Below are 24,950 nucleotides of genomic sequence, written 5' to 3'. Positions count from 1 at the left end.
GACGTACGTCTGTTTGTCATCGACCCCTCCAGTTCCCGACGGCGACTACATCGTGACGCACGACTGACATACAATATTACTGTGCCGCATACCATCGCTACCATAGTGGATAACTCCGTCTTCCTTCTGCTCCTCAATTTCGGTCTCATCCCCCAAGTGTTGCCCTACCAGATGTTGCTTGCCCAACTCACTGCTATAACCGACGACGATGACATCAACGTTGTCGCCGTAACTGCTCCGTAACTGCTCCGGACCAAGCAGAAGTCTCACGGTTACCCGGTTCTGACGACGCCATTTTTCGAAAGATGATTGGATCAGACCTTTCGCCTGATCAGGCCGACGCTCTCTCCCAGGTTTCGGCCTCCTAGAGTGACATTTTCGATGTCCATGATCGTCCCTTGGGCCACAATAAGATTGTCACTCACCGAATTAACACAGGTGACTCTGCGCCCATCCACCGTCGGCCTTACCGCGTGTCTGCATCAGAGCGAGCAGTGATTCAAAAAGAAGTGGCCAAAATGCTAGCGAAAGACATAATGGAACCATCGTCTAGCCCTTGGGCTTCCCCCGTGGTATTAGTAAAGAAGAAAGACGGCTCCTGGCATTTCTGCATTGATTATCGGCACCTCAACAAAATTACCAAGAAAGACGTGTATCCCTCTTCCACGTACAGTCGAACCCACTTATAACGATCCCACGTATAACGAACTATTGGTGATAACGACCATATTTGGGTGCACTTACGATTTTCTAATGCTAACCAGCTACGTCCACATATAGGGAACATTTTTCAAAGCCTCCTACTTTTAGAACGAACACTTCAAACACGGTCACGGTAAAAATATGGCACATACGAAGCGAAAAAAAGTTAAAACGCCTTCTAAAGCGTGAGGGGTGCGCGCTCGCGCGTGCCCCGCTCCAGTTTACTCGCGACTAAGATATCCCTGATCGGCGAGCACCGCAAGCAGATTTCGGACGCTACGAGCGAGGTCGCTCACTTTCCAGCCTTTTTCTTCAGTGGCAGAATGGCAGCGAGGAAAAAAAATAAAAGGAGGCAGCATGAAGCCTTGCGGTCAGCTTTCGCACGGTGACCTTTCCTGACGCCGTTCTCTGTAGCTACGACCGCCTACGATGAACCAAACAATGCCTTGGAATGCAAGAAGGCATAAATGGAAGAAGTGATAACTGCAATAACTTTCCATCGCATAAAGGTTCACTGCGTCCCTAAACTCGTCCACGCCACAATGTGCCGCGAAAGGTCGTCCGTCTTTTCGGTAACTGCAGATACCGGTCGATCGGTGATAACGACTTCCGCGCAATTGCGGCGATGCCTTCGCGGATAAGCATCAGAAAAGAGCGAAGGCGAGGTGGTGGCCGTTGATGAACGTGCAGTTATGACTTATGGCCGACAACCTTATATCACAGTCATCTGCAGATACAGTAAAAGCTCGTTAATTCGACTCTCGTTAATACGGAAAATCGGTTAATTCGGACACGTCATCTGGTCCCTGTAAATATACGCATCACTCTATGAGACTGGGCGCTCGTTATTTCGGACAGATTTGACCGCAAATCGGATAATTCGGCGACTTTCGGGCCGCTGGCGAGGCTCGAAAACGAAAAAAGAACAATTCGGAACAGAAGCGAAGCTCAAAGGCAGCATCGCCATGGACATCAATTGTTGACTTGGCTTGACTTGAGACTGGTTGAACGCTTTTTCTTCGCGTGTGTTGTTGGTGGTGCCATCAATGATCAGTGCCATTTTATTGCTTTGTCCCCGTTGGTGTGCTGCATCGTTGAACGTCGTTTCATCGAGGAACGATTCAGTACGGCGCCTTTAGCTTGATTGTTGCTGGTGCTTTTGTGCTGACTTTTCGTGTGAACGCACTCTCCGCCGATGGCAACGCCAGCGAAGCGGCCCAAGTACGAGGCGAAGGACTTCACCACCAAAGTAGAAATTTTGTGTGCCCTGAAAAATGGGCTCTGCCGACATGAAGTTGCTCCTGTGCCATGACGTCGGCAAACAATACGACGTGAGTCTCCTGAGCGCAGTTAGCATTCTTGCGTATGTGTGGCAGAACGCACCTGCGCACGCCATTGCCAACTGTTTCAGACACAGCGGCTTTGTTGTACGCGTTGCTTGCAAAATGCTTGTTTTCGCCGCGTTGAACGAACAGGCTACACGCCGCACCCGTGCACGGTCCGGAGTGAAGCTGGCACGAAGAACGTACAAACACGCGCATACTGGCATACAGCAAGCGGCCCGGCAGTGACTCCGCGAGCCGAGTAGGCGACGCGCTGCACGCAACTAGCCAGAGATGATCGGCTCCACGTGGCAGTACCACGCTTCGGTGAAACAGTGTCAGTTCGTTGCAAAGGCGGGTAATTAGCTCGTTAGCACGTAGCGGGCGTCGCTTCACGACTCGAAAAGGCTTAACTTGTCACCGGAGGGGTTGTTATAGCACTTTAATAAAAGTGCACAGAAAAAAAAAAGTGTCTTGGCCGCTGAGTGCACATTTTTAAAGGCGAGTCCATATACAACGAACTACTGATATAGCGACCACATTTCGCGACACTTTCGAGTTCGTTATAAGCGGGTTCGACTGTGTTGACGATGCACTCGACTGTCTCCATGGCGCCACCTTCTTTTCAGTCTCTCGATCTCCGATCTGGCTACTGGCAAATTGCTGTAGACGACATGGATCATGAGAAGACCGCCTTCGTTACCCCCGACGGCCTTTACCAATTCAAGGTCATGCCCTTCGGTCTTTGCAACGCTCCAGCAACCTTCGAGAGAATGATGGACACGCTGCTTCAAGGATTTAAATGGTCGACGTGCTTGTGTTACTTGGACGACGTGATCATCTTCTCACCCACCTTCGCAACCCGCCTTGAACGCCTTTCGACCGTTCTATCAATATTCCGACAAGCTGGCCTCCAGCTCAAGTCCTCGAAGTGCCACTTCGGTCTTCGTCTAATTACTGTGTTGGGCCACCTCGTTGACGCTTCCGGTGTACGACCAGACCCGGCCAAAGTTTGCGCTGTAACGAACTTCCCTGTTCCTCGCTCTGTCCATGATGTTCGCAGTTTCGTGGGCCTGTGCTCGTACTTTCGCCGTTTAGTGAAAAACTTTGCGGCACTCGCGCACCCACTCACTGACCTTCTCAAACAAGACGTCCCGTTTTGTTGGGGTCCTCTCCAAGCTGACGCCTTTTCTAAGCTAATCACCGCTCTAACGACACCACCTATTCTTGCACATTTTGACCCAGATGCTCCTACGGAAGTGCTCACAGACGCTAGTGGTCACGGCATCGGCGCAGTATTAGCCCAAACTCAGCGGGGCACTGATCGTGTTATTGCGTACGCAAGTCGGCTCCTCTCAAAGTCTGAATGCAACTACTCTATAACAGAATGGGAATGCCTTGCCCTTGTCTGGGCGGTTTCAAAATTCCGCCCTTACTTGTATGGCCACCCATTCCGTGTCGTAACAGATCATCACGCGCTCTGTTGGCTTTCTTCACTGAAGGACCCTACTGGACGACTTGGTCGGTCGGCGCTGCGTCTTCAGGAGTACTCCTACTCAGTTGCCTACAAGTCTAGACGCCGATTGCTTGTCTCGTTACCCTGTTGAAAAGCCAGACGGATTGGTCATCCAGCCTAGCCCCAGTGTCATGTCCATGTCTCAGTTTCTTCAGATTGGTGACGAACAACGTCGCGATGCTTCCTTGCGATCACTCATTGACCGTCTCGAATCTGCCCCTAACGACGCGTCACTCCGCATGTTCGTCCTCTTGAATGGCACGCTGTACCGTCGTAGCGTTCTGCCCGATGGCCTCGAGTTACTTCTCGTCGTGCCTAAACATTTGCGTTCGATGGTCCTGCATGAGCTTCACGACAAGCCCACTGCCGGCCACCTGGGCACATCTCGCACGTACAACCGTGTCCAGCGCCGCTTCTTTTGGCGCGGTCTCGCCCGGTCCGTTCGACGTTACGTGGCCTCCTGCGATAAATGACAACGTCGGAAGCGACCTGCCGCACCCCCTGCTGGACTCTTTCACCCGATCTCCATCCCTACCGAACCTTTCTTCCGTGTTGGTGTCGACCTTCTCGGCCCTTTCCCTGAGTCCAACTCTGGCAACAAGTGGGTCACCGTTGCTATAGACCATGCGAACAGGTACGCCATCACTGAAGCGCTCCCCACCAGCACTGCTACTGACGTTGCTGACTTTCTGCTCCACGACGTCATTCTACACCATGGCGCTCCTCGTCAACTGCTTACCAATCGTGGTCGCGCATTTTTGTCACGAGTAATTGACAATCTTTTACGCTCTTCCTAAACCCAGCACAAGTTGACCACTTCCTACCATCCCCAAACAAATGGCCTCACCGAGCGCCTAAATCGCACTCTCATGGACATGCTCTCCATGTATGTCTCATCTGACCACCATGACTGGGACCTGGCGCTACCTCACGTGACCTTCGCTTACAATTCATCACGTCATGATACCGCCGGTTACTCACCTTTTTATATGCTCTATGGCCATGATCCAACGTTACCACTGGACACCCTACTTCCGGCTACTACATCTCCGCCGAGCGAATACGCACGGGATGCTATTGCTCGTGCCGATCACGCGTGTCAGATCGCCCGCTCTAGGCTGTCGGCTTCACAAGCAACCCAGAAGACCCTCTACAACAGCAGGCATGTCGACATTCGTTTCTCGCCTGGTTCCCTAGTTCTCCTGTGGTGCCCAGTTCGTCATGTTGGCCTGTCCGAGAAGTTGTTATCCCGCTACATGGGTCCATACCGTATCGTCCGCCAGGTAACGGACGTCACCTACGAGATCGTTCCCGTCTCGGAGACTAACCCGCCTGGAAACACGGCCAGTGATGTAGTGCACGTCAGTCGGCTAAAACAATACCGCCTTCCTTCTGAAGAACATGTTTAAAGTGCACCGAGACTGCGCTTTTACCACCAGGGGTAATGCTACGTAGCTAACCCATCAAGAGCCAGACATTCTGCGTACAGAAGACGACAAAGAGGACTGGCCTGTCTGTCGGCTGTGGGTGCTGTCCTCCATCTTGATCGATGCTGTGCACATCAGTGTAAATACACTTGTAAATAGTCACGCCTCGTGTCATTTTACGTAACAATATCTAAGGTACAATTCTATAAGCAACTTTCCCAAAACGATTTTTTTTGCTTCCTGCTTCGCTTGTTCCGTTGATTTCTTTGCGACCGCTCAGCCTATTTCAGTTCTGCTTCTTTCTTTATCCATATTTGTTGAGTACAGTCCAGGGTGTGACACTCTTGCTTTTCCAGTATAACCTTTTCGTAATTAGCTAATTGACAAGTTGCTCACAGCTTTGATGCCTGCTCCACAATCACCTGCTAAACAACAGGAACTAAAAAAAATTGCATAGCAAATAAAAAAATCTACGAATGCCACACCCTGAACCATACATCTTAGAATGTCTAGTGCTTTGAACAAGTTTCCCATCATCATTTTTTAAGCGAGTCGAACTTGGAACAGAAGCAAGAAGAGAAATATATTGTACATCAAAATGTTTTAGAGATGTACTCACGAAATTTGTACAGTAGCATCGCAGGAACATTTGCAACAAGTGTGCCAATTTTCATCAAAATCCATGAAGAAATAAGAAAGTTGGACTGAAAGCCACATCCCCCTTAGACCAAAATGAATATTTTTTCATGACCATGCAAGATTCATATCCCTGAGAGTATGTAGATTCTGGAATTCGCCTGTAAGGCATGAAACTCACCAATGATCTGGTCCTGTGTGAGTGAGCGGTCGGGTACTCGAAACTCTGCAAACAGTTCCTTCGGGTCCACGGTTTGCAGGAACCCAGAGAGGAAGTTTGCCAACCGCACGGCTGAGCGTGCCTCATTCTCCAGATGCCAGTCGCGACCGTGTGCCACATCACCAGGCAGCCTGAGCAGCTCGGGCCGTTCCCGCCCAATTTCAGCACAGTTGGATGCTGTCACCTGCAGCCCCAAGACTCAATGTAGCAACCACTTCATTTGGGCAAGTTATTTCATCCGAGCAGTGCTTGGTCCTAGGCAGGGCAAGATAAGAACCCACCGTTGTGGCAGTTTGAATAGGGTTGCCCATAAATCTCCCAAAAATGCGAAACAAAAACAAAAAACTTGAGGATGCTTCCCCTTGAAGGGTAGAACGCGATAGCATGATCAGGGCCCGTTTGCATCGTCTTTTGATTCACTAGCCAGACTTCACTTCTCGGTGGACACCGTAATGTGTGGAACAGTGGCCATTACAAACTCTCCCAGAAGGCACGCCTACTGCAAGTGCCGTTGCAAAGTGCTTGCTACGCCATAATTCATCATAGTGCGCATCCGTGAAATATACAGCATACGTCCATAAAGCAATACGCACAGCTGCACACTTTGTTGGTGCTGTTGCTGCTGATGATTAATCACACTCGAATGCTTTCTGATGGTGAGCTTTAAAGGGGCACCGACATAAAATTTGGCAGCTAGATAGCCTACGGGATAGATTCTAGTGAACATGCATCTACCAAATCTGAACAGCAAATACAGCTTGGAAGGTAAATGGCCGATCTAGTGCTATACACCGCACCTCACGACATCATACAAAGCGACCTGAAAGTGACCTCAACTTCTGAGACTGTAGCTGAGTTCAGAGATGCCCAGCTCAATCATGACGTCATAGTCGCCATGGCACTTGTGCCATGCTTGCGCCAGCAGGCTACTACTCGGCGGCTGCTCGCGAGTCCATGCCCACAGCAAACGTGCGGAAGCCTCAAGAAAGTCTCTGCCACCAGGTGACAATGATGACGATGACAGCAATGACATCGCGTTGCACATGCCCCATGCGAAACACCATGCAGGCAGCGCGGAAATGCGTCACAGTTCTGTGTGCCATTTCACACGCCAGATGGCATTAGCTGTACAAGGCGGCTTGTTGCGCTCGGAGCTATGCCAAACTGAAAATGAGCCTGCCCAGCCATAAACAGACTGTAATTATACCTTATCTGTCACGCGCTCCTGCTAGCGATGTGCCATGTTATGACTAATAGGGGTTATTCATAATGCTTGGTGCCCCAGCAACACTGGGCACGTCACGTACACTATTTTTTTGGGGCGCCATCGCGGAATCGTCTGCTAGCGTCTCCATGAGGAGAAACTGAGCCGCAGTCGTTGGCGAAGCTTTCAGGCCAAGCAAATGTGGCTGTTTCTTTCGTCATCCAGCGCCAAACGGTCAGTGAACCTCCCTGTGCTGCAAGAGGCACACAGCTTCGCAAAGCCAAACTGCTATTCTCTAGTGCCGTGCGCTTTCGATTTGAGGTAGGCGTTCAAGAAAAGCATTCGTTGCAGAGGAGATGTGACTGTCAAACTTCTAAGATAACCTTGCACTGCAATACATCTCTATCGTATTTTCCACTGAAATTTTATGCAAGCACGTCAAAAACACTTGTCAGATATCAACACTACGATGTTTCTGCGCGACCTGTGCTGCTTTCCTAAGCCCATTTCTTTAGCCACAAGTAGCTCTACACCATCTACAGTTGCGTGTGTTGTAGTTTTTTCTCAATAAACAAGGCATGGACATGTGCATGGGCGATGTGTGTGCCACAAACCAAACAAAAATACTGATCGCGCGTTTCAACTGGATACAACGAGAGCGGCCCGAGTAATTCTCTTTTACCGCACACTGGTTGCTCAATGTTTTGTGGTCACAGTTTATCATGTTCTTCACACACAATGATCAGATGACAAGGGAACCCGTAGAAACATTCTAGATTAAAAAAAGAGGGAGAGTCGTGCGTCAGCCAAACATCGGCTCTTTGCAACCTAATCAGTAGTATGTTTGTCTGACTTGACTTTTGTCGCAGCTGTGCAGCTTCCTCGACGTGAATTTCTTTTACTTGCATTGTTGCATTCCCCCGCCAGCTCGTCTGCGCATGCTCATTACGTATATTGTGTATGTTTAAATAGTCTGTATATTCTAATAAATCACCAGCTGAGAGAGCTTGTGTAGTGTTACCTTTCTTTGTCCCGTCTGTTTGCGCGCTGTTTTTTCCTATAATGCATCACCACTCGCCCAACTTTCAGTCTTACTATTCAAAGTTGCTTCCACTTCCCTTTGAACCAAAGAAGTGACATTCACACATGTGTAGTTCCCATTCTTAAAAATATTGTGAAAGTTAGTTGGGTCATGACATGTTGCTTAATAATATATACTATTTGAACTATTCGCTTCAAAGTTATTCAACCAAATCACTATTTGCTTCAAACCTCAAGCTTACTATTCACCCATCCCTAGTTAGTACCCGTTTAAAGCCCCCACTCATTGCACGAGACGAAAAAAAATCAAAGCATATCCACGGGGTGAATGATGATGAGTGGGGCGAAGCTCCGGAGGGAATCACCGGTAAACCATGAAACTCTTCCTTGAAATTCGCCCAGTACATCATATAAAGAGTGTGAAACACCGTGTATATATTAAACATCAAACTTTTATTGTACTGTTGGTTTACGTGGTCCCTTCATTATCACCGCTTTGTGCTCGGTGAAATGCAGGGAAAGTGTCCGCTCCCGAGCGAAAGAGAAAGCGCGCCAAGAGCTAGCGCGACTCCGAGCGAAACAGAAAGCGCACCAAGAGCGACCGCGTGCCCCGCTCGCCCTGTGAGAATTAACGGCAAGGCTAGAGGGAAGACACAGCGCGCGTAGTGTTCCTCTTCGCGTTCCACGACGTGAGGTCGGTAGCATGCCCAACGAAAGCCAACGGAACGCGATCGTGCAAGTGCTCCGGCTTCGTGAACAACGTGCGGCGTTTACTGCACATAAAGCGTCCCAAAACCAAACATCTTGCTAAGGTGTGCTTTGCGTTTTTCGTAGAAATAATTTCTTTATCATGTACATTAAGACGAAAAGCTGAAAGCTCACTAGAGTATATCGCCCGCAAAGTATCTCTTTTAATGCGATTAAATCAAGGAACACTACGTCTTGTAAATTATGATATCTAGTGAATTGCTCATCTCGTGAGCAATTCATTAAACTAGAGCTGGCCACATACTACTACTACTACTACAGAGGAGGGAACGACCCACACCCTAAGGAGCTTCGCCCCTAAAATTCCTGAACACGGGGTGTCGCTGGAGCCAATGTTTCAACAAGCGGTCTTCTCTTCTTCTTGTCTATATTCCAGCCTTGAAGACGACAAAGCCGCTTGACGAAACATTGTCTGCAATGACACTTCATGTTCAAGAATTTTCCATCTCTTCAAGCTCCCATGTTTCCCTGAACATCTGCCTTACTTGGATTTCTAGTAGTTTGCGCAATCCCCATGGTGCAATTCTACCCTTCCAACACGCAATACATATTGCCACATGGTTGTGACGGTGAAGACAGCAAAACGCAGCCGGTAAAGATGAAACACTTTATTGGGTGAACTTGTGCACAGCAAAAGAAGCAACACTCAAAGTGCAGCACAAGCTGCTAGCACAGGGTGTCGGTAATCTGATCATTGGCGGAACCTTTTATGCATCAGTGATTGAAACTTCCAGCATTATTGCTGGTGCTCTCGTAAGTGCTCAAATAAACTTAACTAGTCACGTCGTGTGTGTAATCTTAACGGAACAATCTGAAACAATTGAGAAGTGTCCCAAACCATGTGGCATAACAGTGCAGAAAACGGGACGAAGCACACACCGGACATCCGCTTTCTGCGCCGTTCTGCCGCAATGTTTATGAACCAACTAGCCCACGTAAGAACCCCAAACATTGCTGTGTGGCCTTCACCGAGCAGTGCCAACAGTTTTTGTGGGGGAAATCCGATCATCTCAATATAGAGAAATAAGGACTGCTCATTCTACGTGATGCATGTACAGGGTTGTTCTCTGAAGCATTTTTAAGCAATGGCATGTCTCTGTGGTAAAACACCTCATTGCCACGCAAAAGGCCTGGGTTCGATTCTCACTCATACTCAAAATTTTTATTAGTTGTTTATTTATAGTGCAATAGCGCAATAAACACAGGGACACAGGCAAGAGAGAACGTTTGTTGCGCTATTGCACTACGAATTCGTACCAACTAGCTCGGCTTTCCGTACTATTGTTTATTTAGTTTAGTTCATCTATCTCAATTTTTCACTCATGGACAACGCTGATTTTTGCTCACAACCAATGATGGTGATGCCGAAACCAGAATTTCTGCGACACAGGCCCTTTACCGCTATTGCGCTAACCCAAAAATAATGTGTCAAGGGTTGCATATGATACTACAGGAAAGGGCTAATTAACTACAGTAGAACCCCGCTGATACGTTTCTGAAGGGAGCCGAAAAACAGGAAAAACGACAAAATATTTAGTGGTACAGAACTTTATTTCAATGCTTACGAGCAGCACGAAAATTGGCGCGCTCAGCCGCGATCTAGTCGACGGATAGAAACGCGTAGCTGGGGACGACCTCATCCATAGAATGTAATCAACGTATGTGATTTTTTTAACACCAACAGCTGTAGGCATGAAAGAACTAAGCACACGCAATCACGACCAGCGCGGCTAGTCCGACCGAGAACCGCGCGCACGACCATGCGAGCTTCAACCAGCTCGAACTCCCGTCCTCCGACAAATAACGATGATGATGAGTCTACGCCAACGCGATGGCAGAAGTGAATGCCAATCTCGCAGGCCTTGCTTTCGCGAGCAATTACGTCATAGACGCCATGTTTGTGCAACACAAATCTCAAAGGCTATGCTTTTGTCAATAGTACATGCCAATCTCGAAGGCCTTGCTTTCGCGAGCAATTACGTCATAGACGCCATCTTTGCAATACGAATCTCGGAGGCGATGCTTTTGTTTGCATCAATCGAAAGATCCTGTTGCTTGTGCCTCTAATGCGGCTAATGTTACGGTCAAACCAGGAAAAGCTCCGTGAAAATGCACTATGGCCGCTCTCTTCGGTAGTCACTCGGTCGGCTCCGAGCGCACTTCGCCACGTATCATACGGGAACAGTCCGACAGTTACGACGTAACAGCGGGGTTCCCAATATATTGTATCCTATGGGAGCTATGCCGGGACCGGCGGAAAACGACGTAACAGCCGGGAAAACGCAGCAGTGAGGAACGTAACAGCGGGGTTCTAGTGTACCTGGATAATTACCGCAAAAACCGGAATATAGGTCAAATCTTTTTTCAAAAAACGGCCCTAAAAAGCGGACCCCCATCTTATATTCCGGTCAATGGCAGAAAAACTTCACAAGTCTGGCCACTACGGGCAAATGAAGTCAACCACCTCTATCGCCATCACAATCATCGGCGTCGCTTTGTTTACTACCAGCCTTGTGCCGTGGGTGGTCTCATTTTGCGCTTTTGTTTTGTTTTCAAACGAAAAACAATACAATGCCGAAGGAAACCTTCCTGCCCGGTGTTATCGTTGGCGTCAACCCAAAAGGATACATGGACGAGGCCATGATGCTCGAATGGACACGAGTAGTCTCGAACCATCGACCAGGTGCACTGCTGCGTCCTCGCAGCATGCTTGTGTTGGATGCGTTTCGTGGTCACCTGACCGACGCTCCGAAATGCGCATTCGGCAATAGAAAAACGGACCTCGTCGTGATACCAGGTGGTACGACGTCCACCCTCCAGCCGCTCGACGTTGTGTTGAACAAGCCGTACAAAGACCGAATGCGGCTGGAGTACCAGGAGTGGATGTCTGGCGACAACCCGAAGACGCTGACGGACCACCTACAGAGACCTCCACTTGCGACTGTCTGCGGATGGGTGCTTTCCGCCTGGCGTTCGTTGCCAGATTCCATGGTAGAAAATGCTTTTAAGAAATGTTCATCAGCAACTCGCCGGATGGCACGGAAGGCGACGCACTGTGGGAGGTGGCCAGCGACAAACTCTCATCTTCAGAAGACAGTGATGCTTCGCCTGACAAATAGGAACAGCTGCGATGGTAGCTGAGGGGAGCTCCTACGATGGGTGGGTGGTGCGCCGATTCGCAAATAAATGTGTTTCGAGAATTTTGGGTTGTTTTCTTTTCTTTTTCTTTTTTGGTCACCTAAACTTGGGGAGTTTTGAACCTTTTGAGCTAACCCATGAATTGTCTGAGAATTGCGAAATTAGGTTCCTTGATGTCAAGTTATTCTTGAATGATGGCCGTTCTTGCTGGATATATCAACCACGTGGGAATAAGCCACTTCTGTCGTTTTATTCTGTGCACTCCAAACTAGTTAAGCGAGGCATTATAAAATCCTGCTTTACCAATGCTTTGCGCAAGTCTTGTGAACACAAGATGTTAGAAAGTTTTCAGGAGCAATCTGTAAGGCTGACCATGGCCGGTTACGCTGACCATGTACAAGTCTCTGTCGCCGAAAGGTTGTTGCGTGATCATCAGTCAAGTGGCCACACTAACGCAGGCCAACCTGCCAGAGAGAGACAGAATTTCGCTGTAATTCCATATATGCATAAGATAGCACACAATCTGAAAAAAGTAGCGCAGCGAGTGGATGTGAAAGTGCTTTTTTCGGCCCCACAAAAATTGAGCAGTTTGTGCAACATGTCTGTCCCAGCCTCCAGACCCAATCAGGCGTGTACTACAAACCACGAAAATAAATTTAGAGATTGTCTATGTAACGTAGTTTATCAGCTGCCATTGTCATGTGGAAAATATTACGTTGGTCAGATGGGTCGGTGTTTGAATGAAAGGTTGAAAGAGCATCTGTACAATGTTGATCGGTCAAAGCAAGGGTGGTTGTACGCTCACTGTAGCACGTGTGGGTGTCGACCAAGATATTCAGATTGTAGCATTGTCGCCAAAAGCAGAGATCGCATCACACGCAAAATCATCGAGGCTGGTAAGATTTTTTTCTTTAAAGGACGATTGTGTAAGTACCCCCTCTGTCGTTCTCACTGATAGGGAGAAGATCTATTTAGGTTTGTCCACGTGATGAATTGTAACATCATTGTGTTCCACGCATGGCTGGTGTAGCAGTGTGTAACTGTATAAAAGCGAAGGCATTCAAAAGCAATAAACTGTTGGAAGTTCAGTGCTCTGTGTCCTCTTGTGTCCCCTCCTGTCGGCTGTGCTGATTTGCACTCATAATGATGTTGTACCAACACGCCCAATCCTACAGTCTCCCAGAGTATCCTATGTACCTTGTAAATGGAAAGCAAGAAATCTGCACCAGCAATACCTATCTAGAGCTTCCAGAAAAGCACCGCACGAGCGCATTGAGTCAGTTGCCTCGAGCTAAACACAGCCGTCTTGATTGCCCTGAAAGATGCACCAGAATGCTGCTGCACCTAATGAATGCACCCCACATTGCAGCTCTGAAACAGCGAGCACACAAAACGATGGAACTCCATGCCAGCAAACTGCCGCACGAGCTGCGATAATTCTATTCCAGCCGATTGTGCCACCTCTGCCAGCAGAATGAGACAATGAGGCTTATTGTGAAGCCCAAATGAATAATTCACCACCCTCTTCAATGCAAAAATGGTACATTGTTCAAAAAGCCTTGCCCGAATGACAATCAGTGGCAGCCACAAAAGAGATAAGTCAGAACAAGCCATTCATTCTCTAGTGTCTAGAGGTGGCCGTGAATCGCATGCAGAAAACAGTGCAACATTGCTTTGATCTGCTATGCTGCAGGTTAAGTTGCACGAAATATGATCGGAAAAAATTCTCGTCCACAGTGTGAAGCCTGCCTTACAGGCGCAAAGGCTTAACTGAAGATCCAACTAATTTCAACTGGCATTAATGGTTCCAGTTGGAACTAACTGATCCCAGTGACAGGCCAACTGGTCCCAGTTGGGATCTAACTGGGAAGCAGCCGGTTCCAGCTACAAGCCAACTGGACACCAACTGCGCCATGACCAGCTGAAATATACCCAACCAGAAGCAAGTGGTTTGTTTTGGGTTCCAACTGGGACTGCAATCAGATCAGCTGTCCTGGTTGTACAATTCTTCAGAGTCAAATAAAAAAAAAATGAAGTCAAATTTATAATGCGCCATTGCCACATTTGAACAAATGGGTTGTATCCAAGAGTTTATTCTTCTCACAGAAGTGTGGGACACTGGCCTAGTTGGTTTCATATTGTAAGGGGTCGAGATTAAAACTGTGCATATGTGACAACTGAAAAAATAAGAAAGTAGCACTTTGCGTTCATTATCTTTTCTTATTTCATGGTCATCATTTGCACCATTTTAGTCCTGTTACAGTACACAGGTGAACCTGCATGTAATGAAATTGACGAATGTCAGCAATATTTCGTTATACACAGGTTTTCGTTACACGCAGTTTCAAGTGAAAATTGGCAAGTATCATGTAAAACAAAACCAAAACGAGACAGACATCATTCCAGAAGACCTCACCTCTCACATTTATTCAGAAGAAAAAACTGTGATTTTGGCTTGTGTTTTCTTCATATATGATGACATCAAGCGGCGCTCCAAGACAGTTAATTCATGAAATGCAGCTTCATCATCCTGCGCGCCAGCAGCATGAAGCAAGACGTCCAACGCATCCATCACTTCCTCCGCGGTAGGCGCAGCAAACAATGGATCTTTCTCTGATGCACCTTTGTCGTGACCGCGATCCTTGCACCCTTTCAACAAGCGCCGCATCTGACATTTCTTCAGTACATATGGCGCCGTTTTCAGCAAACAAAAATACGCCAAGTTCGATGTTGTCGGGCACTCACCCGTTTGCACGTAGCGCATCCCATGATTCGGTTACATCCACTGAATTGGCAGACTCCTCTTCGTCATCGCAGATTCCAGCTTCAATGACCTTTATTTGGGCCTTAGCGAAGCAATTTGAAATTGTCTGAGCTTTACCTTCTTGCCCAATGCAGCAATCATCTTGACGGCTTGATAGATGTTGATCTTCGTTCACCGTTCAAAACGGATGTCCAGAAGAATCTTTTCTATCACACGACGGTGGTAGCAGCACTTGAAGCTGTGGATTATTCTCTTGTCCAGTGGCTGTATCAGGGATGTGCAACTGAGACGAAAATATAACAACTCTATGTTTGAGAGCTGAAGGCTGTCGACGTGGTGCTCAGAGCAATTGTCCAGGAGCCAACAGATTTTTTAGTTATTTATTTATTTATTACATACTGCGGACACGAAGTCCATGCAGGCTGGGTAGAACAGATTATGTCGACAGAAGTAAAACAATCTTGTAAATTAAGCGATACAATTTTGAGCACACATACAAAAAAAAAAACAGAAATAACAAAAGGAAAACAAGTTTGTGAGGTTACTACTTGAACAATGCAAGTGTGAAAAGTAAAATAGTAAAATATTACAGCGTTTATAGAGGTAAGTTGTTCTAATCGTTAATGGTGCATGGAAAAAAAGAGTATTTGAATAGGTTCGTTCGGGCAAAATAGGGAGTTAGGGCATTTGGGTGATGTTGGTGAGTAGGCCTCGTCATTAGTGGACTTAGATAAACTGCCGGGTCGAGTGCGAGTTTATTAGTAAGTAAATGTGAAAGAAAGTCGAGCCGCAATTTTTTTTTGGCGGCCTTGTCGCTTTATGTCTTCGTTGAAGTCTTTCAACCAATCGGAAAAAATCGCCACCGACATCGACACTTTTCAATTGGCCACATACTTTACCGGAATTCACTTCGTTCCCTTGAAAAATCTGGGCCGCACGCTTTTCCCAATAACCAACGGGACCCGTTTGTCACTGCCATCACTGTTGGTGCAAAGCAAAACCATCACGCGAAGTTTGCTTTGCTTGCCTCCGTGGCAGTATTCTCCTTAAGCAACGTTGCTTGTTGGGCGAGTTGGAACGAGTCAGTCATAGCGTAGTTTAGCGCAAAAAACAGGCAACAGACGAGTGAGAGGACAAGGACACAGCGCATTCTTCCAACTAAAGTTTATTGGATTGGAACGCATGTATATATACACGCAGGGAAAGCAAGAAAAGAAAAAAAAACCAAGAAGTAAAAACCGAAAGGTGAAAAGAATAAAAGTGCCGATAAGTCACACACGTGTGCCAACACCGCCCACCTTCCCATGTCTCGCCAAAAACAAAAGCTCTTTGTCAGAAAGATGCAAGGAACAAGGAAAGATGCAAGTTTTCCGGTATGTGGACGATTTTTTGGTTTTTCACTCGGCAGATTTGGCAGGTTGCGAACAGAATGCCATGTCTATCTTGAAGGTCTTCCAGGACGAGCTCCAACCCCTTGAGGCCACGTATGAGCTCCCTGAAGGTGACACCATCAAGTTTCTAGACTTGAGGCTGTTTTTTTCGGGACATCACACCTGTTGGCGGTATGAGCCTCGTGCTCAGAAGCCATTGCTGCCCTTCTCGTCGGGCCACTCGAAGCTGGTGAAAAGGGCAATAGCGCACTCGGCCTTGCAGAAGGCCCTGTGCAAGTCGTGTCACCACAAGGTGGATGACGCCTTTCTGGAGCAGGTGTCCCGCCTTAGGGTCGCAGGTTACACGCCGGACGTGGTGTCGTCTGTGACTGAAGGCTTGCTTAGGGATATCAGGGACCCCAGGAAGAAGGAGGAACGCAGAGCGAGATGGAGGGCGCAAGATAAGAAGAAGACAGCTGTGGTGCCTTATGTGCATGATGTCTCGCACAGGCTTAAGAAAATCGGGGAAAGCGCTGGGGTTCGCGTGGTTTTTTCGGCCCCTGAAAAGCTTTCGGGCTTGTGCAGTTCGACCTCTCGGATGAAAGAAAAAAGAGGCTGCACCACAGACCATAAGCGAAAGTTCGTTCCATGCGTTCAAGGCGTTGTGTACGCCATCCCTCTGACGTGTGGTAGAAAGTACGTGGGTCAGACGGGACGTTGCCTGAACGAGAGGCTCCGTGAGCACTACTACAGCGTCCAAACGACAGTATCGGGGCACCTCGGCATCCACGTGCGGGATTGTGAGTGTAGGCCCCTCTTTGATAACACTGCGGTCCTTGCACGCAGTCGGGACCAAAGGGTGAGGGAAATCATCGAGGCTGAGGAAATTAAACGGTCTGGGGACGCATGCGTAAGCACGCCTTCCTTGCATCTTTCTGACAAAGAGCTTTTGTTTTTGGCGAGACATGGGAAGGTGGGCGGTGTTGGCACACGTGTGTGACTTATCGGCACTTTTATTCTTTTCACCTTTCGGTTTTTACTTCTTGGTTTTTTTTTCTTTTCTTGCTTTCCCTGCGTGTATATATACATGCGTTCCAATCCAATAAACTTTAGTTGGAAGAATGCGCTGTGTCCTTGTCCTCTCACTCGTCTGTTGCCTGTTTTTTGCGCTAAACTACGCTATGACTTCTCCTTAAGCGCCAGCATGGGATTAGGCAGCATCTGATAAAACAGAGCCATTTCATCAGCATTATAACTGTCAGCTGCCTCGTAGCGGCTCAAAACGCCAGGCAGCTCCTTGCCCACCCACGATGCACAAGCATCGCTGTCGGCAGAGGCCAACTCATCGCTAATGATCTTCCAGACGACTCCGTTTCGGCGCTTAAATCCTTGCAGCCCGCCGTTGCTAGCTTTGAAGTCGTCATGGCCCAGGATGCAAGCAGAATCCTTTGCTTTTTAGGAGCGAAGCTCCTGAGGCCTGCACTCCTCCGCGCCATCGAAGCTCCCTTCTCTTAAGCATCGCTTCAGGTTGCAGTGGTCGGTGATTTAAGAGGAAATGTTTCGGTCTTGAGCGGTTTAGTTTTAGCACACCAGAAATTCGAGGTTAGAAGAAATAAGCTCTGTGCACAACTGGTTATAATGGTCGTCTTCACTTTCACCACCTTTATCGTGGATAGTGAAATGACAACCATCATTCTAGCGCACTACAGGCGCTTTGTCGAAGGTAGTAGCAGACGGTCTCCCCACCCGATGCCGGCACAAAAAGACAATGAAACGCTGTGCGTGCCGAATGCCACGCGCGGCGTTTCGTCGCCGCCATCGAAGGTCCTTGCCACATCACCGCTAGCATCCCTCTCCCACCTGTCTCCCTCTCCCTGCGGTGCGCATGCCGCACACTCACTCGCTCAGTCGTTCCCGCCACCAAGCGCAGCAGACGCTCTCCTCACCCGCTCCCCATCCTACCGCCTTCATGAAAGCCAGCAGCGAGATCAGGTGCGTAGTCCTTTGCGTCCCGTTTCTAAGGAATGTACTTTAAAGGGCCCCTCACCAGGTTTGACAATTTTGAGCTAACGAGCGCAATGCATACACTGGGCGTTCACGATCACGTCTGCCAAAATTTGCAATGCTACACACCGCGGAAATGGGTCAAATTTCAAAGTGAACGCTGCTTGCCCTTCTTCTCGCGGGTGCGCGCTTTAGAAAATGAGGGGATGACGTACATGAGAAAATGGCCCTACGTAGATGGTAGTGCTGTGACGTCGCTCCTCTACGTAAACGTCTGTGCTCTGACGTCGCCAACAGTAGCACGTGACGCTGCGATAATTCTTTGACACGACATGTGTACTTTGTGGAATTTGTTGCTTGAATAGATTAAAGGCCAACTGCAACGAAATTTTACTTGGACAGAATTCGCTCGGAATGCGTTGTATATGTTGGGTAAGTAATGATGATCACAGTGAAAAATCTTGCAGTCGCGTATTTCATTTATAATTGGTGCTCTAATTGTCAGCTAGCAGACGGCGCGGAGCCCTAGCGGTGTGCCAGGGCAAATCGGACAGAAACGGAAATGACGTAAATCACAGTCCACGGCCAACGTGAGCAGAACTCTCTGCAGCCGCATCCCATCCTTTTCTGCGTCGCGCCCCTCTATAAGCGGCTAATTCAGAAAAGTTAACTATTTTGCAGGACGAAATGCAGGGCCGTAGGCTGCTGGAACACGTATGTTACGGACGGGACTAGCTTTCACGCTTTTCCGAAACACGTAAAGTTCCAATAGCTGCGGGTTATGCAGTGAGGTGAAAGGAATGGGAGCTATCGAAGAGCGTGGTACTTTACGCGGCGCACTTCAAAGACGACGACTTTATGTACGACCGGTCTCTTTTCGCTGAAATACTGTTGAAACTGAAAAGAATGTTGAATCCTGACGAAGTGCCTTCAATATTCAGCCACTGCAAACCCAACAGCGGGAAGCTCCGACCAGTGTATGGAGAAGCACCGGCGACGAGAGGTATTCGTATTAGACAGCTTTAGTATAGCCTAAAATGCTTGTGTCAGCGTGTTTCGCAAGCTAAAATATAGCGTAACGCTATTCTAAAGACATTAGTATAACGTAAAGCCGGTAAACAACGCCCCGCGAAGCCCTAGACTAGCTGCGCCATCTATGCGCGAGTAATGAAAGCTCCAAAAGCTGATGGGCTCGCTTTTAGTTGCTTGTAGTCAAAGCAGCAAATTTCGACAGAAATGTAGTCGTGCTCGGTTCAAAGAAATTCAAGCACGTACAGTCGAACTCCGCTACAACGAACTCCGCTTCAACGAAATTTCCGGTACAACGAAAAATTCTCGGTTCCCCGTCAACAGTCCATAGGAGTCAATGCATAAATATGCTCGCCACAACGAACATTTTTTCTGCTGCCGTTCCGCTTCAACGAAATTTACCATGCCATTCTGGGCTCAAAAATTTAATTTACTGTGCAAAAAACACAATCTCGGACATTTTGATGCATTTTAGAACATAAAAATACGAATTCAAAGTCTAAATCGCGTGTTGGCACCTCCAGAAACCGCCGCTGTTGATTGAGTATGGGGGCCGCCATTCCTTGATGGCGACGGCGATCGGACTGCCCTGCTTTCGCAACTGGTTTGAGTTGCTTCTTAGTCGCAGACAATCCGAAGCCAAAGCTCAGTGCAATCGGAACGATTCCTTTGCCGATGCTTTTCCAATGCTTTTCATGCTTTTCGCGCTTCGCTAGTGGTCAAAGCGACGGTACGTACGCGTTATCAATGCGAGCAGCCCTGGGGTGCAGTCGCGGAACGATGCCTTTTCCAATGCCTATGTTTTTCGTGCTTTTCGCGCTTGGCCAGTGCGACCGGTGGTCGGAGCAACAATTCGTCCACGTTATCAACGGGATCAGCCAGCCACGAGTGGTGGATAAGAATAGCATAGAATAAGGCGTAAGTCATCGCTCCGCGATAGCACGCCTGCATCTCGCCGTTGTCGGCGAATAGCTTGTGTTAGCGTATTAGTGCAACTGTGCAGTTTGTGTTGCGCGCCCGTGCCTCTGTTTGGTTCGTTCGCGGAAGCCGCGAACGTTGTTTCTGCGTGCTTTTCAACGTGGCGTCGCTATGCATATACGAGAATCGCGTCGTGACGCTGCTGGGGACGCAAAGGAAGCAGCAGACACTTTTTGAATTTTGGAAATAAAGGTTTCTCTGTTCTACTAGCTCAGGTCAGCCATATTTTTTTCGATTTCACTACAACGAAATGTTCGCTTCAACGAACATTTTTCCGAGCACCGTCAATTTCGTTGTAGCGGGGTTTGACTGTAAACGTATTTTAGGAAAACAAATTGTGCTATGTTGTGTTTAATGTGTCAGGTTTTGGGTGCAGTCAGATAAGTGTTTACAGAAATGCAGGGACGCTTTCGGTAGAAAAGGGGGTGTGCCAAACCCGGCATCGATATCAAAAACAACGCTGTCTTACCGTCCATAGTCTATCAACGAAGCGAGAATACCCGATGTGTAAACCACCAGCATCATTTATTGTGAAATAGTGAGTTCTCCAAGACAGCAGGGCGAGACGATTGGTGCGAAGCGGGCAGCCGCTGCTTAGAAAAGAGTTTTAACGCATGTATCCGTGTTTCCTTCACGGTGGATGTTTACATACTTTGTTTTTTTCGTTACCATCTAAAAAGAAAACTCTGTGGCGCGGCTGCTAAGCGAATACTTCGGAGCGCAGAGCAGACGATTCGCCTGCATAGGTCGGTCAGTCGGGCTGCAGTCTGCGTCACTTCCGGTCAGCTGTAATGGCGTCGTTTTTCTAGTTTCGGTATCAAAAATTGCGTTGCTGGCGGGTTTTTTTCTGAGGTAAGCACTTGCATTTCGAAGCTGAAATTTGGCAGGTAGCATTATCTCCAGCTAGACTGCCTATAAATCGGCTTTTTGAGGTGTGCCAAAATTCGTTGCAGTTGGCCTTTAATAAAACTTGAGAGAAATAATGAGACACACAAGGAAATGTGTGCGTCTTTTTCATTTCTTTTTTTCGTGAATTGCAGCGAGATGCGGAGCTAATGTGTCTCCCTTTCCGATGCCTTCGTGTCCCCGCGGTTAGCGCATCGAGCAGACGCCAGCCCTGGAAACGAAAGTAATGTTCTGGCTCGTTCGAGCACTCATTATGCTCGTTTATTCTACAGCGTCTAAGTAAACATTAATGCGGCACTGGCTCATGATACCGCCACTGTCGTGCCCGTACAAATGTCTCAACTTTCAGGCCCGTCCCGCAGAAACAGGCAGTACACCACAAAGAACGCCGACAAAACGCCCACGGCCGCTACATAAAAAAAAAAAGGTAGCGGCCGTGCAACGCCGCTGCCGTGCTCGGGCTGGCTCGGGCACGTCATGCACACGTGATCATGCATGCGCATGACGTGTTCATGCGTATGTGTCAAGTGAAGAGGGCAGGGAAGGGATTTGGCTGGCAAAGGCTACACGGGGCGAGTGGCAAGGGTTTGAAACTCGCCTCCTCGCATCATAGTCTTGCGCCGCTACAAATTATTGTTTTTCTCAGCTCGTAATGAACCGATTTGAAGAATTCTTGCGACATACTGCTCTTCATTCGGCACACAACAACTTCCAGCATCTAACTAAAATTTGCTATGTGGCCTGGTGAGGGGCCCTTTTAAAAGGGTGTAAACTTGAGCTTGTTGGCTTGGCCACAGCGCAGAAACAGCAAGGAACAGCGCAGAAACACGAGACAAGAGAGACTGACAGTACTTGGCGCTGGTTAACAACATGAGCATTTATTTCGTATGTGCACAAATATATACGTTCTTGGGAAACGGAAATAAACAAAAGAGAGAGGGGGAGTTAGAGGTCAACGCATGCGTCCCAACAAGTCCATGACGGTGCTAAGATCACGTACGGAAAACTTAATTTCCTTGTCGGTTAGTGCGATCGATGGTGTGCTTACACATGATGGCCCAATGGAATGAATTGCGAGTGCTTCGTAGATTTCCCGGGCGCGAATATCACGATACCTACGCAAGATGCGCGTCTGATCAAAATTAGGACTGCAGCCACAGTCGGCACAGTGAATAGCCAAATTGCTTCCAGTACGGTCCTTGAGGTTGCTCTTGTGTTCTTGCAGACGGTCGTTGATGCAGCGGCCCGTCTGCCCAACGCAAAGCCCTCCGCAGGACGTAGGTACCTCGTAGATCACTTCGGTCTTGCAAGGCACAAACTGTGTTGCATGATGCTTCTTGCAAGTGGAAAGACCTTAGCGAGAAGCATTCACCTTCCTGCACAATGAACCCAGCTTTATCGGTGCCGAAAACACCATTCGTACGCTTGCATGGGCAGCTGCCTTCTTGATTTTGTGCGAAACACTGTGTAGGTATGGGATGACCGCCACCCTTGCCCTGTCCTCTTCAGCATGAGGTCAAACTGTCTTACGGTGCTCCTTCAGGAGGGCTTCTGCCAGCCCCGACAGGAATTGGTCAGACAAGCCAGCCATCTTCAACCTGCACACTTGATTAGTGAAAATGGAAGCAATTACATGTGGACAAGACCTAACTAGCGCATTTTTCATAGCAGAGAAGGCGATAGCCCGTTTGACCAACTTAGGATGGTGCAATGAAAATGGAAGGAGGTCTTTTTTTGAACGAGGTGAATACTCCCAGCAGGTGTCCTCTGCATTAAAGGCTATCTTGAGGTCTAGGAAGCATATTTTACCCCCCTCGGGTAGTTCCCTCGTGAATGAAAGTCCGGGAAAGTTTGCACAAAAGCACTCAAAAATCGTCGACCTTGCTGGCCCGATATGACAGCCAACTGCAAGAATCCTCCGACTCGACCACTTGGGTGAAGATCTTTCGGTATATCAACAATTTTTTTATTTTTTATTGTGCAAACTTTACCGAAAGCCGCAGCAAGGTCGACAAGATTTGTGCACATAGTACGAAATAAACGCTCATGTTGTTACCAAACGCCAAGTCCTGTCAGTCTCTCTTGTCTCATGTTTCTACGCTGTTCCCTGCTATGCTTTCTAAGGAGCTTCGCTCATCGGGTGTATTCGTACACGGAACAACTGCTAGTTTTTGTGGTAGGATGGCGCCGCTTATGGGCATGTTTCGAGCACGTGTGTCCAAAAACCACGTAAGCACGGCTTTGTCCACATCGGCGTATGTTGACAACTTCATCCTGTTTTTTTTGAGCTTGTGCCCGACTCTACTGCACTGCAGATGCTGTTTTTCGCACTCAAGATAGTCGACAGGGTGCTGGCAGGAATGTTGAATCACGCAGTGACATCCTTCTTCTCGCCAGCGGCGACTGCATTGACGATTGACTGCTTGTCCTCGAAAGACAAAACATCACGCTTTCTAGCCGAACTCATTTTCGAAGCGAACAATCACTGTGAGAAACGCGCAATACACACTGCTGATGTTGACGCTCACGTTAAGGCTTGCGTCGCGTCTAGTCACGCATGATGCAATGACAACAAAACATGCACAAGCCTCAAAAAGCAAACAAAATCAGGTACGCACAACAGCGACACCTGGTGTCACCATGCATAAGCGAAAAAAAAAGGAAAAGAAAACTAAGATCTGCCACAGAGTGGCGTTAGGGCAGCTAGCGGCTTTCATCATCACCATTATCGCGGCACACCTGATCGACTGCTCTGGCTCACTGCGCTCGCATGCGTTCCTGTTGCGATCGCCATTTGCCTTTTTTTTAGCTATTGCAAAAGTTAAGCATTATTTATCCGAATTTTTGGCAGGTCTACTGCTCAAAATAATGAATGATAAGCATGGCAAATTCGTCAAACCCTGGTCATTTGCCACAATGCCTTCGTTACATAGAGGTCAAAATACATGGGCTTCTATGGGGATGGAGTTGGGGAAAAAAAATTCGTTAAATCCAGGAATTCATTAAACAGAGGTTCGTTACATCCAGGTTTAACTGCATATACAAGCAGTTTTACCTGACCCAATATGCATTTACATGTAGTATCCCTTTCTTGCACGGTGTTTCCCATCGTCTCAAGAAGGTTGGTGCCAGATATGATATACAGTCGAACCCGTTTATAACGAACTCGAAAGTGCCGCGAAAACTGGTCGTTATATCAGTAGTTCGTTGTAAATGGACTCGCCCTCAAAAACATGCATTTAGCGACCAAGCCACTTTTTTTTTTCTGCGCATTTTTATTTAAAAGTGCTAACAACTCCTCCGGTGAGAAGTTAGGCCTTTTCGCGTTGTGAAGCGAGGTCCGCTGCGTGCACGAGTGAATTAAACCGCCTTTGCAGTGAACCGACACCGTTTCATTGAACCGCGGTACCGCTACGTGGAGCCGATCATCCCTGGCTAGTTGCGTGCAGCGCGTCGCCTACTCGGCTCACGCCATCACTGCCGGGCCGCTTGCACTTGTACGCGCATTTGTGCGCTCTTTGTGCCCGCTTCACTTCGGAGCGTGCACGGGTGTGGCGAGCAGCCTGTTCGTTCAACGTGGCGAAGACAAGCATTTTGCAAGCAACGTGCACTCTACGTCTCCGCGATGCTCTGACGGCCCTGCACGACAGGCGCGGTGCGCTTGGGTTGCCGCCTAATAAAACCCGCTGTATACGCTCGTTGTAAGTGCATCAACGTTTCTCGGTGCCTGTGTCGCTCAACACCAGCAAGCTAGTTTCATTTACACGAAGCGATGCGCACTTTATCTCGCACGGCGCGGCGGAAGCGAACTTTCGAACGGCAATGGCATCGCGCGCTTGTACTGCTTGTACCGCCGTCACCAGTTTACGCCACACGTGCAGCCGAGCCGATAGCTGCAGATGACTGTGATAAGGGTGTCGGCGAT

At 48.2% G+C, this 24,950-nt stretch overlaps 1 protein-coding gene across 1 annotated transcript in view; it reads right to left on the bottom strand.

The window, feature by feature from the left end:
• Positions 1–24,950, bottom strand: part of LOC119395595 (uncharacterized) — a 319,487-nt gene that overhangs the window by 133,118 nt on the left and 161,419 nt on the right. The window contains exon 8 of the mRNA XM_037662574.2: positions 5,785–6,007. Within this exon, the coding sequence (XP_037518502.1) occupies positions 5,785–6,007 (223 nt within the window). The remainder of the gene's footprint in view (positions 1–5,784; positions 6,008–24,950) is intronic.

The sequence above is a fragment of the Rhipicephalus sanguineus genome, chromosome 6 (genome assembly GCF_013339695.2).
Source record: "Rhipicephalus sanguineus isolate Rsan-2018 chromosome 6, BIME_Rsan_1.4, whole genome shotgun sequence".
NCBI classification, from domain to species: Eukaryota; Metazoa; Arthropoda; class Arachnida; order Ixodida; family Ixodidae; genus Rhipicephalus; species Rhipicephalus sanguineus.
Note: the sequence above shows the minus strand (reverse complement) of the source record. Positions and strands in the feature narration are given on the sequence as shown.